This window comes from Ailuropoda melanoleuca, chromosome 2, assembly GCF_002007445.2.
Source record: "Ailuropoda melanoleuca isolate Jingjing chromosome 2, ASM200744v2, whole genome shotgun sequence".
Taxonomy (NCBI): domain Eukaryota; kingdom Metazoa; phylum Chordata; class Mammalia; order Carnivora; family Ursidae; genus Ailuropoda; species Ailuropoda melanoleuca.
Window position 1 is genome coordinate 23,044,060 of NC_048219.1, and position 22,516 is coordinate 23,066,575.

At 36.7% G+C, this 22,516-nt stretch overlaps 1 protein-coding gene across 7 annotated transcripts in view; it reads right to left on the reverse strand.

The window, feature by feature from the left end:
* STIL (STIL centriolar assembly protein) overlaps positions 1 to 22,516 on the reverse strand; it is a 69,379-nt gene that overhangs the window by 44,557 nt on the left and 2,306 nt on the right. For 5 of the 7 annotated variants that reach the window (XM_034652144.1, XM_034652136.1, XM_019809025.2 and 2 more), the window contains exons 3-10: positions 18,894 to 19,001; positions 16,567 to 16,679; positions 16,056 to 16,243; positions 14,635 to 14,882; positions 11,349 to 11,432; positions 9,940 to 10,026; positions 4,115 to 4,265; positions 2,235 to 2,344 (exon numbers count right to left, since the gene is read on the reverse strand). In XM_034652144.1, the coding sequence (XP_034508035.1) occupies positions 2,235 to 2,344; positions 4,115 to 4,265; positions 9,940 to 10,026; positions 11,349 to 11,432; positions 14,635 to 14,882; positions 16,056 to 16,243; positions 16,567 to 16,679; positions 18,894 to 19,001 (1,089 nt within the window). Of the gene's footprint in view, positions 1 to 2,234; positions 2,345 to 4,114; positions 4,266 to 9,939; positions 10,027 to 11,348; positions 11,433 to 14,634; positions 14,883 to 16,055; positions 16,244 to 16,566; positions 16,680 to 18,893; positions 19,002 to 21,060; positions 21,104 to 22,174; positions 22,349 to 22,516 lie in introns of those variants that run through there. The other 2 variants (XM_034652151.1, XM_034652158.1) reach the window with 2 other exon arrangements.

Below are 22,516 nucleotides of genomic sequence, written 5' to 3' on the forward strand. Positions count from 1 at the left end.
TCCAAAACTGGAAGACAATAAATTTGTATTGTTTGTAAGTCAACAAGTTTGTGGGAATTTGTCAGAGCAACACCAGAAACTAATACAGATTCAGTCATAATTCCCATTTTACAGATGGAATAATGATGTTTAGAGCCAGGACTTGAATGCAGATGTCTTATACCATAAACAGAGCTCACAACTATTATGTTGTGCCCTCTATAAACATATAGAGGTATAGCTGGCATTTATTTTAAAATTGTATCATAGTTAATTTCCACCTATAGAATCAAGTGTTAAGGACAGATGAATGAATTCTATAAAAAAAAGTCAAGCCATTTTCTCAATAACTGTAATAATCGACAATGAATCTTGTACCTCCTGTTTCTCATGCGAGATAACTAAACAGACAATATTAAAGGTGCCCATAGACAGGTTAAGGTTATGGTCAAAAAGTTGAGAAAAGGACAAATTAACTACTAGGGCAAGTTAAAATAACAGTAGTTTTAGGGGCACCTGGCTGGCTCAGTTAGTACAGCATACGTCTCTTGATCTCAGAGTCTTGAGTTCCAGCCCCAAGTTGGGTGCAGAGTTTACTATAAAAACAATAGTTTCAGACCTACAGTATCAAAACGAGCAACCCAAAGTAACTTTTTTTTTTTAAAGATTTTATTTATTTATTTGACAGGGATAGAGACAGCCAGTGAGAGAGGGAACACAGGCAGGCGGAGTGGGAGAGGAAGAGGCAGGCTCCCGGCGGAGGAGCCTGATGTGGGGCTCGATCCCAGAATGCCGGGATCGTGCCCTGAGTCGAAGGCAGACGCTTAATGACTGAGCCACCCAGGCGCCCCCCAAAGTAACTTTTAAATGAGGTTATTAAATATTTGGCAAACTATTAACTTCAATTAGTGGACCTCTACAATAATATGGAGAACATTCACACTTCAACCCCGTACTATAAATCCCATGAGGGAAGAAATCATGTCTGCAACTGTTTTTATTTTTTTATTTTTTTTTTTTAAGATTTTATTTATTTATTCGACAGAGATAGAGACAGACAGCGAGAGAGGGAACACAAGCAGGGGGAGTGGGAGAGGAAGAAGCAGGCTCATAGCAGAGGAGCCTGATGTGGGGCTCGATCCCACGACGCCGGGATCACGCCCTGAGCCGAAGGCAGACGCTTAACCGCTGTGCCACCCAGGCGCCCCTGCAACTGTTTTTAATACCACCGTATCACCAGCCTTTAGCACACTATCTGGCATGTAGTAGAATAAATGAGAAAGCTGGAATAGGGATCTGAAGGGTTAATTTTATGTGTCAGCTTGGCTAGGCCACAGTAACCAGATATTTGGTCAATCATTATTCTAGATGTTTCTGTGAAGATATTTTTTGGGGGATGGGGGGAAAGGGAGGGGAATGGGGCAGAGTGAGAAAGAATTTTAGGCAGACTCCATGCCTAGTGTGGAGCTTGATGCTGCGTTCATTCTCACAACCCTGAGACCAGGACCTGAGCCACAACTGCGTGAGCCAATTCCATAAAACAAATCTTTCCCTCCCGCCCCTTCCATCCTGCTGTTTCTGTTTCTCTGGAGAACGCTACTATAAAGGAATATCTTTTTTACCAGAAAAGGTATATACAGACCCATAGAGCCACAGCCATTATTTAATTAATCCCCAAGTGCTTTTGCTTTTTTTGGTAGAGAAGTTACATTTTACAGGAGTTTCTCTGATAGGCCCAGGTTTAAAACTATAAGGAAGAGAACAGAACAGAAGGCAAACTGAACAAAAACAAGATGTTTCTTCCTAAGCAAGATAATTTCCTGACACTTTTCCCCACATGTAATAAAGCAACTCAAATGACAACCATATTAAAGTTGTCACTTCATTAAAATTATCATCTAACGGGATGCCTGGGCGGTTCAGTCAGTTAAGCATCTGCCTTCAGCTCGGGGCATGATCCCAGGGTCCTGGGATAGAGTCCCACACAGGGCTCCCTGCTCAGCCAAGAGTCTGCTTCTGCCTCTGCCCGCTGATCCCCCTGCTTGTGCTCTCTCTCTCTCTCTGACAAATAAAATCTTAAAAAAAAAAAAAATCATCCAACATCTGAATATGAAGTAATGTATGTAAAGCAAGGACATCTTATGGTATCTAAGATAAACAATCAGTTTCAACAGATTGGGGAGTTACTTTATTACTGATCAAAAACTAGTGAATATAATTTAAAAAGTATATATGATAACATAAACATCTTTTACCTTTTAATTGAAAGATTCTTGGAAACCTTGTTGAAAAACTCTGTTTCTGCATTTTGGCTTTCAGCAGTCAGTTCAAAATGGATTGAATTCTTGTCAGAAGGTTCAACATTCTGAAATGAAGTAGGTTGTACTTTGAGAGCTGACTTAAATAAAAACACACGAGAATTCTATTTAGATGAAAAGTAGCTTGGAAACACTGGGAGGAGGGAGATATTTCCATCGCTGTAACTTTTTTTTAAAATCATTTTTAAAATTGAGATATAAATGACACATCTCATTACATTAGTTTCAGGTATGCAACATAATGATTCAATATTTGTATATACTGCAAAATACTCACCACAATAAGTCTAGTTAACATCCATCACCACACAGAGTTATAATTCTTTCTCCTTGTGTTGAGAACTTTTAAGATCTACTGTCTTAGCAACTCTCAAAGATATTATGGTCACCATGCTATACATTACCTCCTCATGTCTTGTTTATTTTATACCTTTTGACTCCCTTCACCCATCCTGCCTATTCCCAACCCTCCACCAACCTGTTTTCTGTATCTATGAGTTCAGTTTGATTGGGTTTTTTTAGATCTCACCCATAAGTAAGATCATATGGTATTTGGCCTTCTCTGACTTCTTTCACTTAGCATAAGGCCCTCAAGGTCCATCCATGTTGTTACAAATGACAGGATTTCTTCTTTTTTATGACTAACATTCCACTGTGTGTGTGTGTGTGTGTGTGTGTGTGTATATATATACTCACACACATACATACCATATTTTCTTTATCCATTCACCCATCAATGGATACTTAGGTTGCTTCCATGTCTTGGCTATTGTAAACAGTGCTGCAGTCAACATGGAGGTACAAATATCTTTTCAAGTCTGTGCTTGAATTGTGTTTGCATTTCCTTTGGATAAATATCCAGAAGTGGAATTGCTCAAACATATGTTAGTTCTATTTTTATGTAACCTTTTTAAAACTGTCCCATTTCCCTGCTACATAAATGAAAGTGAAAACTTAATTACCTGTATTATGTAACTCACTCAATAACCAGGGATTCAGTGAAAATAATAACTGTGAACTGAGGATGTGATCTAAAGAATAAGTGATATATGTCTCTAGAATGGAAATAATTTATTAGACTTCAATTAAGATAATTATATTTATAATTAAAATACAGAATTTTTAAAAAAACTTTTATTTCTTTAAGTAAGCTCCACATGCAACATGGGGCTTGAGCTTAGGACCCCGAGATCAAGAGTCACACACTCTTCCAAATGAGCCAGCCAGGCACCTTGAGAATTTTTTTATTATTAGTCTGAGACATAGGACAATTAATCATTTTACTGAAAAGTAGTCTTTGAATGTTTTTACATAATGACACTTATGGTTTCAAATACCTACTTGTTTTGTGATTATCACCTATGTATTTTTATGCGTTTTATGAGATACAGCAAATCTATTCTGATTCCTAGGATTACACATGAACACTGACTTTCAAATGTGAGAAGCCATTTGTTATATCTACACATTTAAAAAATAACAGGGCAAACAAAACACTGAGATCACAAATTAACTCTCAATAACATAAAATGATACAAACATAAATTCTTAAAACTCTTCAAAGGCTTTAGAACAACATGGGTAAGTTATTCTGTGGAAAAGCTCTGATCCTGTATTATAATTTGGTTCTGGAGACAGGATCTAAAATTTACAAAATGACATTAACCACAAATGAGTAAAGTTAATACTCAATAATAATTATAAACAAAACCTAATACTGTTGAGTTACTGTTTTAAAGGGTAAAGACCACTGGGTTTAAACTGCCAACATTTAACCTTAAACAGTCATTAATGTGTTAGGTAATCAAATCACTTACTTTGAAAAGATGTAATGTTTCCTTGCTGGTTAGTAGCTGGAACTGAAGGTCAGATGACCTGCCATCACAGGGGAGGCATTCATAAAATTCAGGACCCTTATGTGTCACAGAATAGAGAACTATAATGAAATTTCCAGATTCTGAAAAAACCCTGGACAAAAAAATGCCATTTAATTAAAATTTACTGAGGACAGTAAGAGTAAATTCTAACAACTCTACATAAATCTCTCAACCTAGTTAATAAACCATCTAAGCAGTCTAATTTTGGGAAGAAAACTAGGGAGCAGGATGCCTGGGTGGCTCAGTCGGTTAAGCATCTGACTTTGGCTCAGGTGGTGATCTCAAGGTCCTGGGATCAGGTCTACGTTGAGCTCCATGCTTGGTAGGGGGTTGCTTATCCCTCTCCTTCTGCTCCCTACTCCCCCAATGCACTCTGTCTCTCTCTCTCAAATAAAAAATTAAATCTTAAAAAAAAAAAGAAAAAAAGAAAAAACTAGGGAGCAAATGTGCTTAATTTTTAGTGTTACTGATTTTTAATTTTTAAAATACATTTTATTATGAAGTACATATTCCTGGTAAAAACTTCAAACAAAACAGGGATATATAAAATGAAAACCACCCCACTCTCTGGTTTAGTGTATATAATTTCATAGTTTTCTCCTCAGCATACAAAAACATTTTTTTTAAAAGATTTTATTTATTCATTTGACAGATAGAGACAGCCAGCAAGAGAGGGAACACAAGCAGGGGGAGTGGGAGAGGAAGAAGCAGGTTCCCAGCAGAGAAGCCTGATGTGGGGCTCGATCCCAGAACACCAGAATCACACCCTGAGCCGAAGGCAGATGCTTAACAACTGAGCCACCCAGGCACCCCTACAAAAACATTTTATACAATCTAACAAAAATGAGGCCATACCATACATAGTACAGTTGACCCTTAAACAACATGGGTTTGAACTGTGCAAGTCCACTTACACATGAATATTTGTCAATAAATACAACACAGTACTATAAGTGTATTTACTCTTCCTTATGATTTTAATAACATTTTTTCTCCAGCTTGCTTTATTAAAGAATACTTGTAATATTGTGAGAATATTTAAAGTATATAATACATATAACATACAAAGTATGTGTTAACTAACCAGGTTATCTATAAGGCTTCTGGTCAACAGCAGGCTATTAGTATAAGTTTTTGGGGAATCAAGTTATATGCAGTTGTTTTTTTTAAGTAAATGCTACACCCAACGTGGGGCTTGAACGTATGACCCAGAGATCCCAACTGAGCCAGCCAGGCACCGCTACAGGCAGATTTCTGACTGAGCACCCCACCACCTGCATTCTTCAAAGGTCAACTGTATTAGTATTGCTATTTTTTATTTGACTGTCTTGGATTTCTTCCCATGTCACTATTCTATATTATACCTCAGATCTCTTTATTCTTTTTTAGTGACTACCCAGTATTACAATTTAAAGATGTGCCGTTATTCACCTAGACTTCTAAAAGTGGGCATTTTAATAATTTACAATATTTCACTATTATAAGAATGGATAAACATTCAATTTATTATTCAACGAGTAGCTCAACAAATATTTGTAAAGTCATCAAGAATCCTTAAAACACATGCTAAAACCAACTACAGATATCCCCTTTCCAAAAGTTCACATTAGGCCACTTCAGTTTTACAGAAGACCTACGTTAGAATCTGTTTTCACTAACTGAAAGAAATCCAAAGAGAATTTTTGCTTTTACAAAAAAAGGCAAAATCGAAAATAACGTTCAGCATTTGTGTTGCAAGAGACATTATAGAGGTAGCAAGCACCAAAAGCAAGAGTAGCCCTGCCAGGCTCCTTCCTCAGGAACTACACTCAGCATCGCAGCATCAAGCAGCCATAGCTTTGAATACTCACATGTCTGTGAGTATTGTGTTTCATCTCAACTGATTTTGTGCGTCTATTAGCAAGACATGTCCTAAGGTATCAGAAAAGCCTAAGAGAGATTATTTTCTCAGTGTGGGACTACTCAAAAATTTTTCCATATAAATTAATGGTAGTTGCTCCTTTGCTTTATGTCATTTTGGCTTACAAAAGGTTTCATAGGAGCGCCTGCTTTTTCAGATGGGGAGGAGGGAAACTGTATTTTAAAATACTTTAAGAAAAAAAAATTTTTTTAATAAATAAAGGAGCATCTGGGTGGCTCAGTCAGTTGAGCATCTGACTCTTGATTTCAGTTCAGGTTGTGATCTTGGGATTGTGAGATGGAGCCCTGCTTTGGGCTCAGGGCTCAGCATGGAGCCTGCTTGAGATTCTCTCTCTCCCTCTCCCTCTGCCCCTCCCTCAACACATGCATGTGCATGTACTCTCTCTCTAGTAAACAAGTAAAATCTTAACATAAATAAAAATACTTTTAGTAGTTGTCTTTCCTTTGTAAAACACTGAATGAAAAATAATTGGGGGATACATTACACTGTTAATAAAACAAAGCAGTGAGTGCTGTGGAGGCAGAATACCTATTCTGCTCAATTCCTCTCTCTTGGGTCAGACAAGACCACTGTTCAGAATGTTGTAAAGTACCAACCTAAGCTATGCTAAGCAGTGCTGACTTCTCTCTTGTTCAAAGAGCTGCAGTAATTAAAGAGTTCAGGTATCACAGAAATTGCCTAATGCTTCAGACTGAACATAGACTAACAGAGAGAGCTTCATAACTAATTTTACCTAGCATTTACTGCCAACAGGTAGTTAATAGTAAGACCAGTCACTGATAATAAAACTTTGTACTAATATGCTAAAATGAATATTTGTTTTATTGCAAATAAAACTAATTATCTTGAAAAGTTGAAACAAAATGTAAAAAGGAGAACTGCAAAAAGCACCTGAAGAAAACACAAGAGATTTTTTATTTCAATAAATACTCCTAGAGTGGGCAATTCCTTTCTAAGACTGAAAAAGAAGACTGATAAATCTGACTTAAAAGTTAAGTCTGGGAAAAATATCATTAATCAAAGTTAAATGAAGTGGCAATCTGGGGGAAAAAAACCTTTGCACACATTTTTATATTTATATAATCTTTGCCATACATACACACACGTTTTTTATAAATGTACATTTCTATGTTTTACATATTATATATGTATATAGAGAGTGAGAAAGAAATAGAGCTCTTACAAAGCAATGTGAAAAAGATGCATAATCCAATAGAACGGCCAGAGACATGAATGCGAAGATCCCAGAAGAGGTTATAAGACATCAGAAAAGACCACTTTTCATCCATCAGATTTGTAAAGATCAAAAGTTACCTCTCTGAGGTTTGCTACTTTCCCCTTCCCTCCTTCCTCTCAGGCATACTGGCCTCCTTGGTGTTTCTTGAAGATGCAAAGGGATCTTTCACCCACAGTCTTTGCACTTAATGTACCCTCTGCCTGGGACGCTGCCACGGTTGGCCACATGGCTTCCTTCCTCACCTCAAGACTTTGCCTCCCTGACCACCCTATTTAAAATTTCAACTCTTTTCAGTACATCATACGACTCTTGATCTCGGGGTTGTGAGTTCTACCCCCACACTGGGTGTAGAGATTACTTAAAAATAAAAAAAAAACCACCTTGGGGCGCCTGGGTGGCTCAGTCGTTAAGCGTCTGCTTTCCGCTCAGGGCATGATCCTGGTGTTCTGGGATCGAGCCCCATATCAGGCTCCTCTGCTGGAAGCCTGCTTCTCCCTCTCCCATTCCCCCTGCTTGTGTTCCCTCTCTCGCTGGCTGTCTCTCTCTCTTTGTCAAATAAATAAGTAAAATCTTTTAAAAATAATAATAATAAATAAATAAAATAAATAACCTTTAAAAATAAAATAAAATTTCAACTCTTTACCTATCATTCATCCAGACACACAATATCTACCTTCCCTGCTTATTTTTCTCCACAGCGTTGATCATCTTATAAAATACTACTCATTTTACTTATTCTGTTTACTGCCTATCTCTGCAGGGTCTTTGCTTACTGCTTATCCCCAATATCATGAACAGTGCTTGGTACACAGTAGTGCTCAATAAATACTTGTTCCACAGTGTTAGTGAGGGGATGGAGAAAACAGGCACTCTCAATCTCTCAATGTTGGAATGATTATAAACTGGCAGTCTTTGAAGGGCAATGTCTACAAAAATTTAAAATTACAAAAGAAAAAAACATTTTTTAATTACATACTCTTTGATATACAAAACCACTTTTAGGAATTTATTCTACAAATATACTAGTATATATACATATGTGTCTATACAAAGATAAACACAAAATTGTCTGCAAAGGCAAAAGGACTAGTTTTTAAAATATAATACATATTCTTTCCTTTTCTTTCTTTTTTTTTTTTAAGATTTTATTTATTTACTTGTCAGAGAGACAGAGAAAGAAAGCATAAGCAGGGCAAGTGGCAGGCAGAGGGAGAAGCAGGCTCCCTGCTGAGAAAGGAGCCCCTTAGGCAGACGCTTAATTGACTGAGCCACCCAGGCATCCCAATACATATTACTTTCTATCCAACTGTCAAAAATGTGACTAAATTTGTATGTGCCAAGATGTAATGATCTCTAAGGTATAATGATACAGAGAAAAAAGAAACATATAGAAAAGAACAGTATGCTCCTATTTGTGATAGGAGAGGATGATAATTGTCCACACATTATTATTTTAGTAAAGAAGCACAAGATACTATTTAACATTTAATAGTAAATGTCCCTAGGGATAGGGTCTGGCTGGGGATATGGGGTAGAAGAGAAACTTATTTTTTTATTATATATCTTTACGTATGTTTGATTTATTGCCATGGACTTGTGCTGCCTTTTCAACAAAGTTTTTTTAAAAAGTGTATTATAGGAGCACCTGGGTGGCTCAGTCAGTTGGGCATCTGCCTTTGGCTCAGATCATGATCCCAGGGTCCTCTCCCTCTGCCTGACTCTCCCCCTGCTTGTGGGTGCATGCTCGGCTCTCTCTCTCTCTCTGTCAAATAAAAAAAATCTAAAAAAAAAAAAAAAAAAAAAAGTNAAGTGTATTATAGCTACCGAAGGTAGACACAAACAGACCTGTAAATTTTAAGAGATGAAAAAGCTAAGAGGGGAATGGTGGTATCACATACAAAAAAACAAAATTAAATGAGGAGTTGAGGTTAGAAAGTATCTTTGCTAGTTCCAATGCTTGTGCTTCAGTTCCAGAAAGAAAATTAAATATCTCATTTCAAATATTTCTTACAGTACTAGTATTAGCACTGTGTAACTTAATAAAACATGCATAAGGCAACAAATTTTCAATCACTTCACTGAAAATCAATCTCTTTATTTATTTATTTATATTTTATTTATTTATTTGACAGAGAGACAGCCAGTGAGAGAGGGAACACAGCAGGGGGAGTGGGAGAGGAAGAAGCAGGCTCATAGCAGAGGAGCCTGATGTGGGGCTCGATCCCAGAACGCTGGGATCACGCCCTGAGCCGAAGGCAGACTCTTAACGACTGCGCCACCCAGGCGCCCCTCAATCTCTTTATTTATAAAATAGGATTCCTCAGTATATGACCTCTAGGTTTTTTCCCCCCACACCTAAAAAGTGTATCTTCTGTGTTATAGTACTATGGCTAGGCAAGTGAATTCTTTCACATGTGCAAATACACTGCAACCACACCTTTTTAATCCTGTTTTATTCCCATTTAATGTGAGATTTGTTTTTCTTACTGTGCATATTCTTCTGGTCTGAAAGTATTATAAAAGGTTAAGGCACTGCATGAATTTTAAACAAGACCAATAAAACACAAACAGGGAGAAGATCAAAATAAAATACAAAATATCACTTGCCTTTCTTGAATAGAAGAACTGAACATATATCGTAAGCAGCAAGCCCATACCTGAGGACTATAGATATGTATAATTCCAGATAGCCAACTAAAAGAAAAAATACAAATTAAAAGCTATAGTCACTTACAAATTAATCCTTAATGTGCTTTAGATTACATTCTTCTCAAAGTAATACAGCAGAGATTCTTGGTATTTACCAGCAATACATTAAACAGCTCATAAATAAGAAATCTATGAACACTAGACCATGCTAATAAGTACAAGGAATATAGATATACAGAGACAGAGAGCTTTCTCTCTGCCCTCTTCACCTGAGAGGACAAGAAAATGGTGGGAGACAAAATGGTTAACAACAGAGATAAAAGCAGGAATCAATTAGAATCAACTAGCCTGGACTAGGAAGAATGGGCTAAATTAGGGGAGAATGCTAACGCAGAGTTATTAAGAAGATTAAATGCTGTAACATATGTACTGTATGGTGACTAACATAATATAATAAAAAATCATTAAAAAAATAAAAAAATTTAAAAAAAAATAAATGCTATAACATATATATGTAGCCCAAAACACCCAAGGCTCTTAATAGGCATTCACTTGGTATAACCCATAGCCGATACCAGGACCATAGGAAACAGACTGTAAGATTTTGTGCCATGCAGAACATTTGTGCATTCTCATTGTTTAACTGCACACACCACCAGTCCCCTCCCTTCTATTATCCAAACTCTTCAAGGTCCAGCTCAAGTTTGCCTTCTTTAAGGAAATGTCCCCTATCATCCCTCTAATGAATACTAATAATGCTCACTGTCTATATTGCTCATTTCATAATAAATCACATACTTATTACTTTTCTATTTGTGAATACACATATACTTTTATTGCCTCACCTTGATTATAAATTCCTTGGAGAGCTTTAACTCACAATGCATATGCATAGGGTAAGCACTCAATAAATACTCAAAGAACATAAATTTCTGACTGAATAATCTGTCTAAATGTCATTAACCACAAACTCTAAAGAGAAAGCTATTAACACCAAAGGGAATTTCTGTAAAACTGCCTGGCAGTGTATTTTAAAGTGTTATTCTGAGCCCTGTGTTCTTCAAGGTGCTTTAAGGACAGGGGGTACTGATGAAGGTTAAAGAAACAGGGCTCTAAGGTTTCAACTTCAACCAGAAGAATTCAACTTTATATATTTTATTTATTGGAGTTCTTCCTAAGATTGGAAAAAATCTGGTTTTAAATGATTCTGCTATGAAAATAAGAAAGTGAATCACTGGCCTTTGTGTCTTTATAAGGTGATCTAAGTATTAAGTATATATTCATAGTACAACTAATTAACATGCTTACTATATACATTCGAATACATATGTGGCTGAAAAGGTTTTCATATATAATACAATACTTACATTCCCACTAATGGTAGAGAACAAACCTTGGGATCTGATTCCAGCAAAAGTAACAATTTGCGTGTTTCATCCATGGTAAGATATCTAAACAGAAAACATTCATGTAAAAAACAATTAGAAGTATGTACCTTTTACCTAAAAGATATAATCTGAGAGCTTGAATAAGCACATCTGAGGCAGGATGATTCAAATGAATGTTCTCTCTCTCTCTCTCTCTCTCTCACACACACACACACACACACACACAGTTCAAAATGTACAAAAAGAATCCCAAAAGAGGAAGAGACTGAAGAGATTTAATATCTTAAAATTTCTATTAAAATGGTCATTGAAGATCACAAACCTTTTTAAAAAGTTTTGCTCTAAAAGTATCCACTGATTTTAATCAGGAATGTTAAAATCAAGGCTGACTATCTGAGATTCAAATAGGTTTCCCAGGGAGATGTGAATTTCCTGTTACTAGAAGTGTTCAAGCATCCAGGTGACTTGATAAGACTGCAACAGATGTGACTTCTCACTAATGAAGCAGAATTATGTGAAGTATATTCAATCTTCCATGCACTATATTCCTCCAACCACTATCAAAGAACGTTGGAACCATTATAATAGACCCCAAAATTCACTTTTTCTTAAAAGGACATTATACCACATTTAAACTTTGTTATTAGATTTATTATTGACCATTAAGTTTGTAAGTTTATTTTTTTAAGTAATCTCTAGCCCCAGTGGGGAGCTTGAACTCAAAAACCCAAGATCAAGAGTCACATGCTCCACTGACTAAGCCAGCCAGGTGCCCCTATTATTGATAGTAAGTTTTAAGAATATGAATAACTATAGAATTGTCAAGAGTTGCAGTGCCTGGATGGCTCAGTCAGTTAAGTGTCGGACTCTTAATGTCATGTCAGGACATGATCTCAAGGCTGTGAGACTGAGCCCCACATCATCGGGCTCCACACTAGGCATGGAGCCTGCTTAAGATTCTCTCCCTCCGGGGCGCCTGGGTGGCACAGCGGTTGAGCATCTGCCTTCGGCTCAGGGCGTGATCCTGGCGTTGTGGGATCGAGCCCCACATCAGTCTCCTCTGCTGTGAGCCTGCTTCTTCCTCTCCCACTCCCCCTGCTTGTGTTCCCTCTCTCGCTGGCTGTCTCTATCTCTGTCAAATAAATAAATAAAATCTTTAAAAAAAAAAAAGATTCTCTCCCTCCTTCTCCCTCTGCCCCTCATACTCCCACCCCCCCAACCGCTGTGCTCTCACTCTCTCTCTCTCTAAAAAAAAAAAAAGAAAAAGTTAATTTCACCATTATGGCTTTAAAACACAAAAATAAAAATGATGCTATTAGTGATATAAAGTCTTGATAGTTCCACTGAGGATATATTTTATTGCTATAATAACCCTAAAACATAAAGATAATGAATTTATCAGGCCACATGACAAGATGATTAAGCCTGAGTTGGCAGGGAGATTTATGGATCAATAATGATACTTAGGGCTGCCTGGCTGGCTCAGCTGACAGAACGTGCAATTCTTGATCTCAGGGTTGCGTGTTCAAGCCCATGTTCGGTGTAGAGATGACTTAAAAATAATATCTTAGAAAAAAAAAATGACACTTGGGGCACCTGGCTGGCTCAGTCAGAAGAGCACTTGACTCTTGATCTCAAAATTGAGATAGAGTTCCACATTGGGTGTAGAGATTAGTTAAGATTAAAAAAAAACCAACTTAAAAAAAAAAATGACACTTATACCTGCTCTGAAAGCTCTTTTGCCTTGACCATCTGATAAATTCCTATTCTTTAAAAGAACTAGCTCAGGCTTTCCATAATTTTCCCAGGCAATTTGGACACACCTTCTTGCTTTCCCTGCACTGTATAAAAACCCCCATTGTATTTACCTGCATCATGTTTAGGCATTAATATACTTAACGGACAATAAATATGGTTTTTATCTATTTAATTTCAGTGTCTAACACAATACCTATTCTATAATGGATCCTAAAAAATATCAGGGTAAATAAATGAAAGGAAAAGGAAAAATGGTCAAAGAAAAGAACAAATGTCACAACTTAAATAATTCTAGAGAAGAAGGAGCAAGGAAAATAGGTAATTAAATAGAATATTGAACATCCTGAGTTACTACTAGTATGTCAAGGGTCACAGAAGGAAAATTCAAAGAAAGATAAATTCATGCTTCACTAGTAGATGGGCATGGGTACTAAGAAAAACCAATTTTTTTGGTTAATTGTAACAAAAATTCCCACGTCCCAACTGAGAAGCACTTATTACTCCTAGAGAATTAAATGTTTCACTTAATTCAAACTCCTGATCACTACGACCTTTGACCATACCATGATATTAGAACATACACACTTTTTCCTTTGTACCATTCCAACCAGAAAGTTGTTCCAGTGAGCATGTGGGACTCAAAAATAGGACTTCTCTTGCTATTCCAGGGACCCTCTGAAAAGAAAACCCTCTCTTTTTCTTTTCCTCTTTTGAAGTGGCATTTTTAGAGGACTGTACTTGCAGTCGAGTGTATCTTGGCAAACATTTTCAGCTCTAGAGACCTAACAGGAACTAGGGTGGAGTCAGTGGGAAAGGAAGCCAGAAGTGAATTGCTTAGACTTTAAAGCAGAGGGTGCTTACATTGTCTAACCTAGCTCAGTAGACAATAGATAAAGAAAGTGTATGAGGATTCAGGGAAGTAGCCCTGCTGAGGGTCAGAAAGCATGCAATTTGGCTTACATTTCCTAAGAACCTAAGTGGTGATAGAAAGCTGGAGAGGATGCTGCTCCAGCTATGTGGGGAAACTCCACCCTCAAGTGGTTGCTATTTGGTAAGCAAGAATACTACAAATTTTTATTTAGCTATCTCCTTTCTCTCTCTGCAGTGCTCATTATTCACAATTAAAACTGCAAGTAATAAAAAAATTTTTCAGCCTCTGTTAGGCTCACAGATTGTAGTCCAAAAAAAAAAAAGACAACGACCCAAACCTAGGCAAAATACAAAGGGCAAAATGACATAGAGGATAATGTCTCTTAATTTCAAGTCATAAAATACAACCAATTTTTAATATAAATTTTACCATTAATTTTTCTTGGGGTGATAGGGACAACTCTGAACTACATTCAGCAAAATTTAACAACTTCATTTTTCACCTTCCTTGGTTATTTATCTAGCCACCACAGATCTCTGGCATACAAACTGAATGCACAAATATTTCATATGATGTGGATACCATGAAAATATACTAATGTAACCAATATTTAAAATTAATTTATCTCTTACTTACCCATATTTATAGGTACCTTGAACTTGAGAAATATTCAGATTACTACTTAAGTTCCTTGCCAGAGCTGTTGGAATAATGGGGATGGGCTTCACAGGCGTGCACTTAAAGGTATTTGCCAGAGTTACTGCTGCCCAATGCAAATCCAAATCCACAATGTCTAAACTTTCCCTGGAAGTGATATGAGCTCTTAGGGAAAGCAGTTTACCACAATCCAAGGAATCTTTGCTACATACATGGTGTTGCAGAGCCTGAGGAATCAATATTATATAATTATTTTAAAACTTTGAAATCTGTCCATGTCTCTAAACGTTTTGCTTCATACTGGCATACCTTGATCTAACAAAATTAAACAATTTCTGATTTGTAACATTTCAATTCTCTCATTTCTTCCATGTGATCAAAAGGTTACATGAATAACTATGTCAAAGCAAGTAAGATTTACTGTACCAAGCTCCGTTACATATTGCCACCTTAGATGTCCCAGCAGCATTTCAAATTGTTATTAAAGAATGTTACTTCCAATAAACATTTATCACATGAAAAAAAACAGATGTAAACTAACTCCAACTCAACTAAGAAAATCTAAAGTCCTGGGGCGCCTGAGTGGCTCAGTCGTTAAGCGTCTGCCTTTGGCTCTGGTCATGATCCCAGCGTTCTGGGATCGAGCCCCGCATCAGGCTCCCTGCTCGGCAGGAAGTCTGCTTCTCCCTCTCCCACTCCCCCTGCTTGTGTTCCCTCTCTCGCTGCCTCTCTGTCAAATAAATAAATAAAATCTTTAAAAAAAAAAAAGAAAATCTAAAATCCATTTTTAATTATTTTCTTATCAACACAAATCGTCAAGTCAGTTCTTCCTGCATAGTTGCTCAGGCCCACTGTGTCGTTCCTAGACATTCTGCCACCACTCTACTCCAGGCTAATATACCTTCTCTAAAACACACCTGACTACTGACTTGGCCTACCTACTCTCTCTGACTTCAGTCAGGCTGCCCTATTAGATTAACTATCCTTGATTTAATAGTATTTCCTCTTTTCAGAAACTTTCAATGACTCTACATAGCCCATATGATAAAGTTCAAATTCCTTAGCCTGGCAGAGACAAAGCTCTCTACAATCTGGCCAAACTAATAGTCCAGTGTGATTGCCCACAAAAAGCAGCAAAAATCTACACCCTTAATATCACCCTGAGGACATCCTGCACTTTGTTATCTTGGTCATACTGCCTCCCCTTCTGGAATGCTATCCATATTACCTCCCTAGAATCTCTGCCTTCAGAAACCACATTCAGTTGTATTTCAGCAACAATCATTCAATCAGAAATTATTATGAATACTTGTTAAATATGGGTTTATTGAAATACAACATAGTACATGTAACGTGATTTTGTGTTTAATGAAGAAAATCAAGTTATCAATAAATCTCACCTTAAAAGCTGAACTGAAGTCATCTGCGTCATGAACTATTATTTCTTTTGAACAAACTCCATGGGTATGAATTTTGCATGGAATCACAAAGTCCCCAGGAAGAGAAGCCGTAGGGGTTCTTTCTAAGCATTCAGGTACTTCTCTACCAGGATCAAAACGATCTATTGTCAATGTCATACTTTCTTCATCTGAAGAACAAAAATAGCAGTTACTATATAGCATGACAAAAATTTGAAGTCAAACAAGCAAGGCTACAATTATAGCAAAGCATTTTGTTCATACTAAGTATGAACACTAAGAGTACACTAAGCTCTTATTTTAAAAAATGGCTTGCATATATATTCTTCCACCTGACCTGTGAAGTCTGTGAGGGGTAGTGTCAAATTTTACTTACCCTTATAACCTTGGTATATTGCAAAGAAAATTAACAGAAAGCACACTACAATAATTGGCTGAATTCAAAACATAAATTCTATTATAGTTATAAAAATATTTTTTTAAAGTGTATTACCTTCATCTACTATGACAGAACCAAGTAAAAAGCAAGGCAGGTTTTTTTTATTCTGCTTAGCATGACGACAAGCAAGTCGGATGGTCTTTTCAGTTACCACAAGCTTTGGATTTCTGAAAAATAACAAAAGTCTTTCATGAATATGGTGGATCTGATATCCTAAAAACCCTCCTGCCATGAAATGCTGCCTAAAATATAACACACATCTTTTAACACGTACAGAAAAATCATTGTTGAGAAATTCTAGGGTCAAAGATGGGTAGGAGGTGGGGTGGGTAGGGAGAGCTGCCTGGAAACCAGAATTGCAGTAAGTAGACACTGAAGTTATAGTTGTTCTCCGAGCATTTGCTTAATTTTATGAACCAGAGCAAGGATCAAGAAACTATGAGGCCAGGGGCACCTGGGTGGTGCAGTCATTAAGCGTCTGCCTTCGGCTCAGGGCGTGATCCCGGCTTTATGGGATCGAGTCCCACATCAGGTTCCTCCGCCATGAGCCTGCTTCTTCCTCTCCCACTCCCCCTGCTTGTGTTCCCTCTCTCGCTGGCTGTCTCTCTCTCTCTTCAAATAAATAAAAATAAAATCTTAAAAAAAAAAAAAAAAAAAAAAAAAAAAGAAACTATGAGGCCAGCCTCCTGTTTCTATAAATAAGGTTTGATTGAAATACCACATCTGTTTGTTTACATATGGTCTATGGACTTCAGATACTAGTATTATTGAATGTAGAATATATAAAAAAATATGATTAAAATGTGTAGATATATAAAAGGGACTCCAAAATATGAGCAAGGAAGTAGATACTATCAAAAAAAGATGAGGCAAATTTGAAAAAGAACCACAAAGAACTGCAGAAATAAAAATATAATCAATTACAAACTTAATATAATGAACTGGGGATAGGTACATGAATTTTTATTATCCTATAAACTCTGCATATATATTTTAAACAATCTTTCATATATATGGAATACTTCCACATTTAAAAAACCTAAACATACAGATTAGATGGTAACTAAGTACACCCAAAGAGAAAATCAGTAGAGCTGAAGAAAAAATTACTCACATTGTAGCACAGAAAGTTAACAACAGAAAATATAAAAGGTCGAGAGACATCAAGAAAAGAATGAACAAGTCTAAGAAATATTTCATTGAACTTCCAATTGGATCGTTGGAGTTTTTTTAAAAGATTTTATTTATTTATTTGAGAGAGACAGAGAGAGAGTATGAGCAGAGAGAGGGAGAAGGAGACTCCCTGCTGGGCAGGATGCCTGATTCGTGGCCCCATCCCAGGATCCTGAGATCATGACCAGAGCCGAAGGCAAATGCTTAACCAACTGAGCCACCCAGGCGCCCCCACAAGACTCTTTTTTATCAATGATACTATCCTCCTCTGCCAACTGGTTTAGAACTTACTTTTTGACTTGTATCTCTCCTTTAGTTTGACTGAATCCATCATCAAATACTATAAGCTATTTCTTCAAAATACCTTGTTTCATTCTTTCCTTTTGATCTTAATACTGCTACATTGCTCTAAACCCTTATAATAGCAACCATTTATTTGAATACCTCCTATGTTCCAGGCACCGTGCCAACTGCTGCTTTACAGAGCCTGTCTCATTTAATCCTTACAAGAGTGCTATGAAACAGGTATTGTTATTCCCATTTTCTAAATAAGGAAACTGATCCTTGCCTACTTTACTGAAGTTGCATAAATAAGAAGTGGTAGAATCAGGATTTGACCCCCCAGGCAGTCTGTCTCCAGGTAAACAAACCAGTATGGCATAAATCGATGTTGCTTAGATTACAGAAAACCATCTCACAGCTAAGCTAACTCCAGGTTCTCCCCACTATGACCCATCCTTCTTAGAATTCTGCTTTCAACAAGTAACTCCCTTACACACAAAATTGCAGTGGATCTCTATTTTCTATTTCTTTAAGCCTAAGTTTTTATGTCTTTCTTTCAAGATCCTGCCCATAACCATATTTTATATTTCTTCTAAAATGATCTATCCACTCAAAATCAGTTCAATCTTCTCAATGTTTTACAAAGACAGCATGCTAAAGCACAATGAAAAACCCTTTCAGTTTTTATTATATTTTGTCTCTTGAATTCCTACAATACTTAAAACTTGAGATTTGCAGAACATTTTAACTGTGAAATTAAGATTATTTCTCAAAAGCACAAAAGGGATAGTTTGTTTGAGGGGAGTTTCTGAATGGAAAAGTTAAAAAAAAAAAAAAGGAATTAGTCATAGTAATCAACTTTGCCTTACACATCCTTTTGATTCCTGTTTATACTGGTTTGATTTGAAAAGAGAAACATCTTATACCTGTAGTAATTGAGACGTAAGTAGAAGAAATCTCCAATTGGGATTGGGCTCCAAAGTGCACATTTTGATGGAGGAAAGTAGAAAGGTACCATCCTGCTTGAAGAAAACCTTTAAAAAAAAGTTTTTAAATCAAAGCACAATGGAAAGCAAATTTAGCAGAAATTTTATAAGAAGCAGTTTAACATTAAATCATGGGGCTTTTCAAACTACTTATGTTAATTTTAAAAGAGCTTAAAAATATTTTTAAAAAGTAAAAAAAAAATCCTTATAACTTTACTATCAAGAAAATAAGCACTCAAAATTTAGGTATAGCTTTTTCCTGTCCTTTTTTCCTATGCATACATAAATCTATATATACACACGTTTCTTAAAAAGAATGGGAAGGGGCACCTGGCTGGCTCAGCTGGTAGAGCATGTGACCCCTGATCTCACAGTTGTGAGTTCAAGCCACACAGTGGGCATGGAGCCTACTTAAAAAGAAAAAAGAAAATAAATAAATAAATAAATAAATAAATAAATAAATATCAGGAGTATTAATCCTATAATATCCTCATTAAGTAACAGAGAAATAGTATAAACCATGAAATTACATTTAAATTTAAAATTAAAATTCTGTCCCTCTGAACTAATTTCTAGATAACACCCAACAAAATTATGAAAAGCACAAAAACTTAATACAGTCTTCATTTTTCAGTGTTTCTAAACTTGGTATCTTGGGTCCTATCACTTCGGTTTAATTGTTAATGAAGCATCAAAAGGACAGCATTATAAGTAACTCCTTAGCAAAGATCCTAGAGACAGCGTAAAGCAAGGTTTCAATGTTAAATCATACAGAACACCATCATTTTTATTTTACATAAGTGAGTAACATGAGAAAACCATAAGAAAAAAAACAATGGAGAGAAAGAACTGAGGAAAAGCTATCAGCCAGTCCCGTGTAATTAAAGCAAGCAAGTTCTGACAGCGAGCTAACTATACCAGTGCATTTGTGTGGTAGGAGACTACTAAGTAGTTGAACTAAAAGAATATTAATCATATCATGTATTAAGAATACCTCGTTCTAGATCTTACTTTCACATATCATCTAATGAAGCTTCTCAACTACAAGACTAGCCCCAGTTTACTGATCACCTACTGCGTGCCAGGCATACCAGAAGGCACTTTACATACACAGTATTTCTCACTAAAACTGTTCCAGAAACACTTTATTATCCATTTTATCAATAACAAACTATAACTCTCCTAACTTTATACAACAATTAAGAAGCTGAATGGTATAGTGCTTTAGAACCTGGATTCCAATTCCGGCTCCACCACTATTCCTAGCTGTGTGCTTTCAAATCCATGTCTAATTTGAGCTCATAATATCTGTAAGAAGGATCTTTAACCTCCCGTTTTTGAACTGAGGACATAGTCTGAGCTGTTCAAGGTCACAAAGCTAGTAAGTAACAAATTGTCAGTTTACCTAAGTTTCTCTATCTAATATATTTATCACTTATCAGTTGGTGAGAGGCAGTATGATGTGGTGGATAAAGCAAAATGTCTGGAAATCAATTGTTTAGGTCTGAAAGCTCGCTTCAAAATTTGCTAGCTGTGTGACCTTGCTCACGTTATTTAATGTCTCTGTGCCTCAGTTTCCTCATCTGTTAAACAGGATAATACCTGTATCTCCTGGTAATTACACTGAATATTAAATGAGTGCATCTATGTAAAGGGTTTAAAGTAGAAGTCACATCAGATTTAAATCCTGCCTATACCACTTATCGACTATATAACTCTGGATTGGTCAATCACTCTACAGTTTCCTCATTTAAAAAAAAAGAGGCAGGGGTATAATAATAGCACCTATACCTCATAGGTTTGTTATGAGGATTAAATAAGAATAATGCATGTAATGTGCTTATTAGCACAGCAAATGGCACGTAACAAGATCTCAATAAATGTTGCTATTTCTCCTTTTCTTAATCTAAGGTATACCATAGACTTTAGAGGCAGGGGAAACACAACCATCCTGCAACGTGGCACAAAAATTTACACGTATGTATATAAGTGTTTTATCTTACGGGAGGGGATTCATGCTATCAGATATTCAAAGCGGTCTACAACCTCTAAATAATTCAGAACTGTTGTAGCCCAGAGATTATTGAAAACCAGACGTCAGGGGCACCTGGATGGCTCAGTTAAGCGTCTGCCTTCAGCTCAGGTCATGATCCCGGGGTCCTGGGATTGAGCCCCACGTCGTGCTCCCTGCTCCATGGGGAGTCTGTTTCTCCCTCTCCCCCTGCCTCTCCTCTGCTTGTGTTCTCTCGCTCACTCTCAAATAAATAAATAAAATCTTAAAAAAAAAAAAAAAAGAAAGAAAACCAAAGGTCATTAAATAAGTAAAAAAACTAGAGTTGAATATATCAGGAATAATCAATTCAAATTACATGAGAATATTATCTTACCTAGAATGTAAGGAATGAATTTGACCCAAAAATAAAATAAAAAAGAGAATGTATTGGCTTGTTGCAAGTGCAACAAGTTTTTTCAAAGAACAGAAGTCGACAAATTTTCAAAGAATAAGAGGTGGCAGCAGGATAAAACAGAAGGACCAAAATTAAGCAAAAGGAATATGATAGCCTCTTTGGGTCATGTTTCCCATTGTCTTCATCAAAAACATCTGGCAGAATAGAAAAGTACAGAAAATGAAGGTAACTCATGGATATAATTATAGTTTAGAAGAAAAAAAATTCACGTCAGCATTAATTGTCCCTCCCTAGAGGGAAAAAAGGAACGATAAATGACCTAAACAGCCAAATAACACAAGCCAATCTGCCTTATCCCCAGAGTACTGACAGACTGAGAAAATTAGGGGACAGGTGGCAAGCTCCTCCTTCCTATTCCACATGAGTGGGGAAAAGTTTAGGGACATTTAAAGAAACTTGGTATATCCAATGTGAAATTTTTTCCCATCAAGGATTAGGTTTTACACAAAGGAAGGAACCCAACCACTTTCTCACTTGTCTAGGATGTAAATAAATATGTCTATGATTTTTAGCCTCGAGAGCTCAGGTTCTATTTCCCATCAATAAAGATGCGCTGTGAAACCAAAAAAGAGAAGGTGGGAATGAAAGTAATATTTACTAAGTGCCTCCTATGTGCCAGACCCTTTACTTTAGTAATCTTATTTAATCCTTCACAATAATCTTCTGTTATATAGAGATTACTATCCCCCATTTACAGATGAGGAAACTGAGGCTTAGAGAAGTTAATTAACTTGATCAAGGTCGCCCACCTACCAAGTGGTAGAGCTGAGATGTGGACCCAGATTGTCCTGATTTGAAAGTTGTTGTTGGGGCGCCTGGGTGGCACTGCGGTTAAGCTTCTGCCTTCAGCTCAGGGCGTGATCCCGGCGTTATGGGATCGAGCCCCACATCAGGCTCTTCCACTATGAGCCTGCTTCTTCCTCTCCCACTCCCCCTGCTTGTGTTTCCTCTCTCACTGGCTGTCTCTATCTCTGTCAAATAAATAAATAAAACCTTTAAAAAAAAAAAAAAAAAAAAAGAAAGTTGTTGTTGCTGTTGTTGTTGTTGTTTTCCTATTCCAACCTATCTTCCCAAGTTATCAGAAGCAGTGAAAAA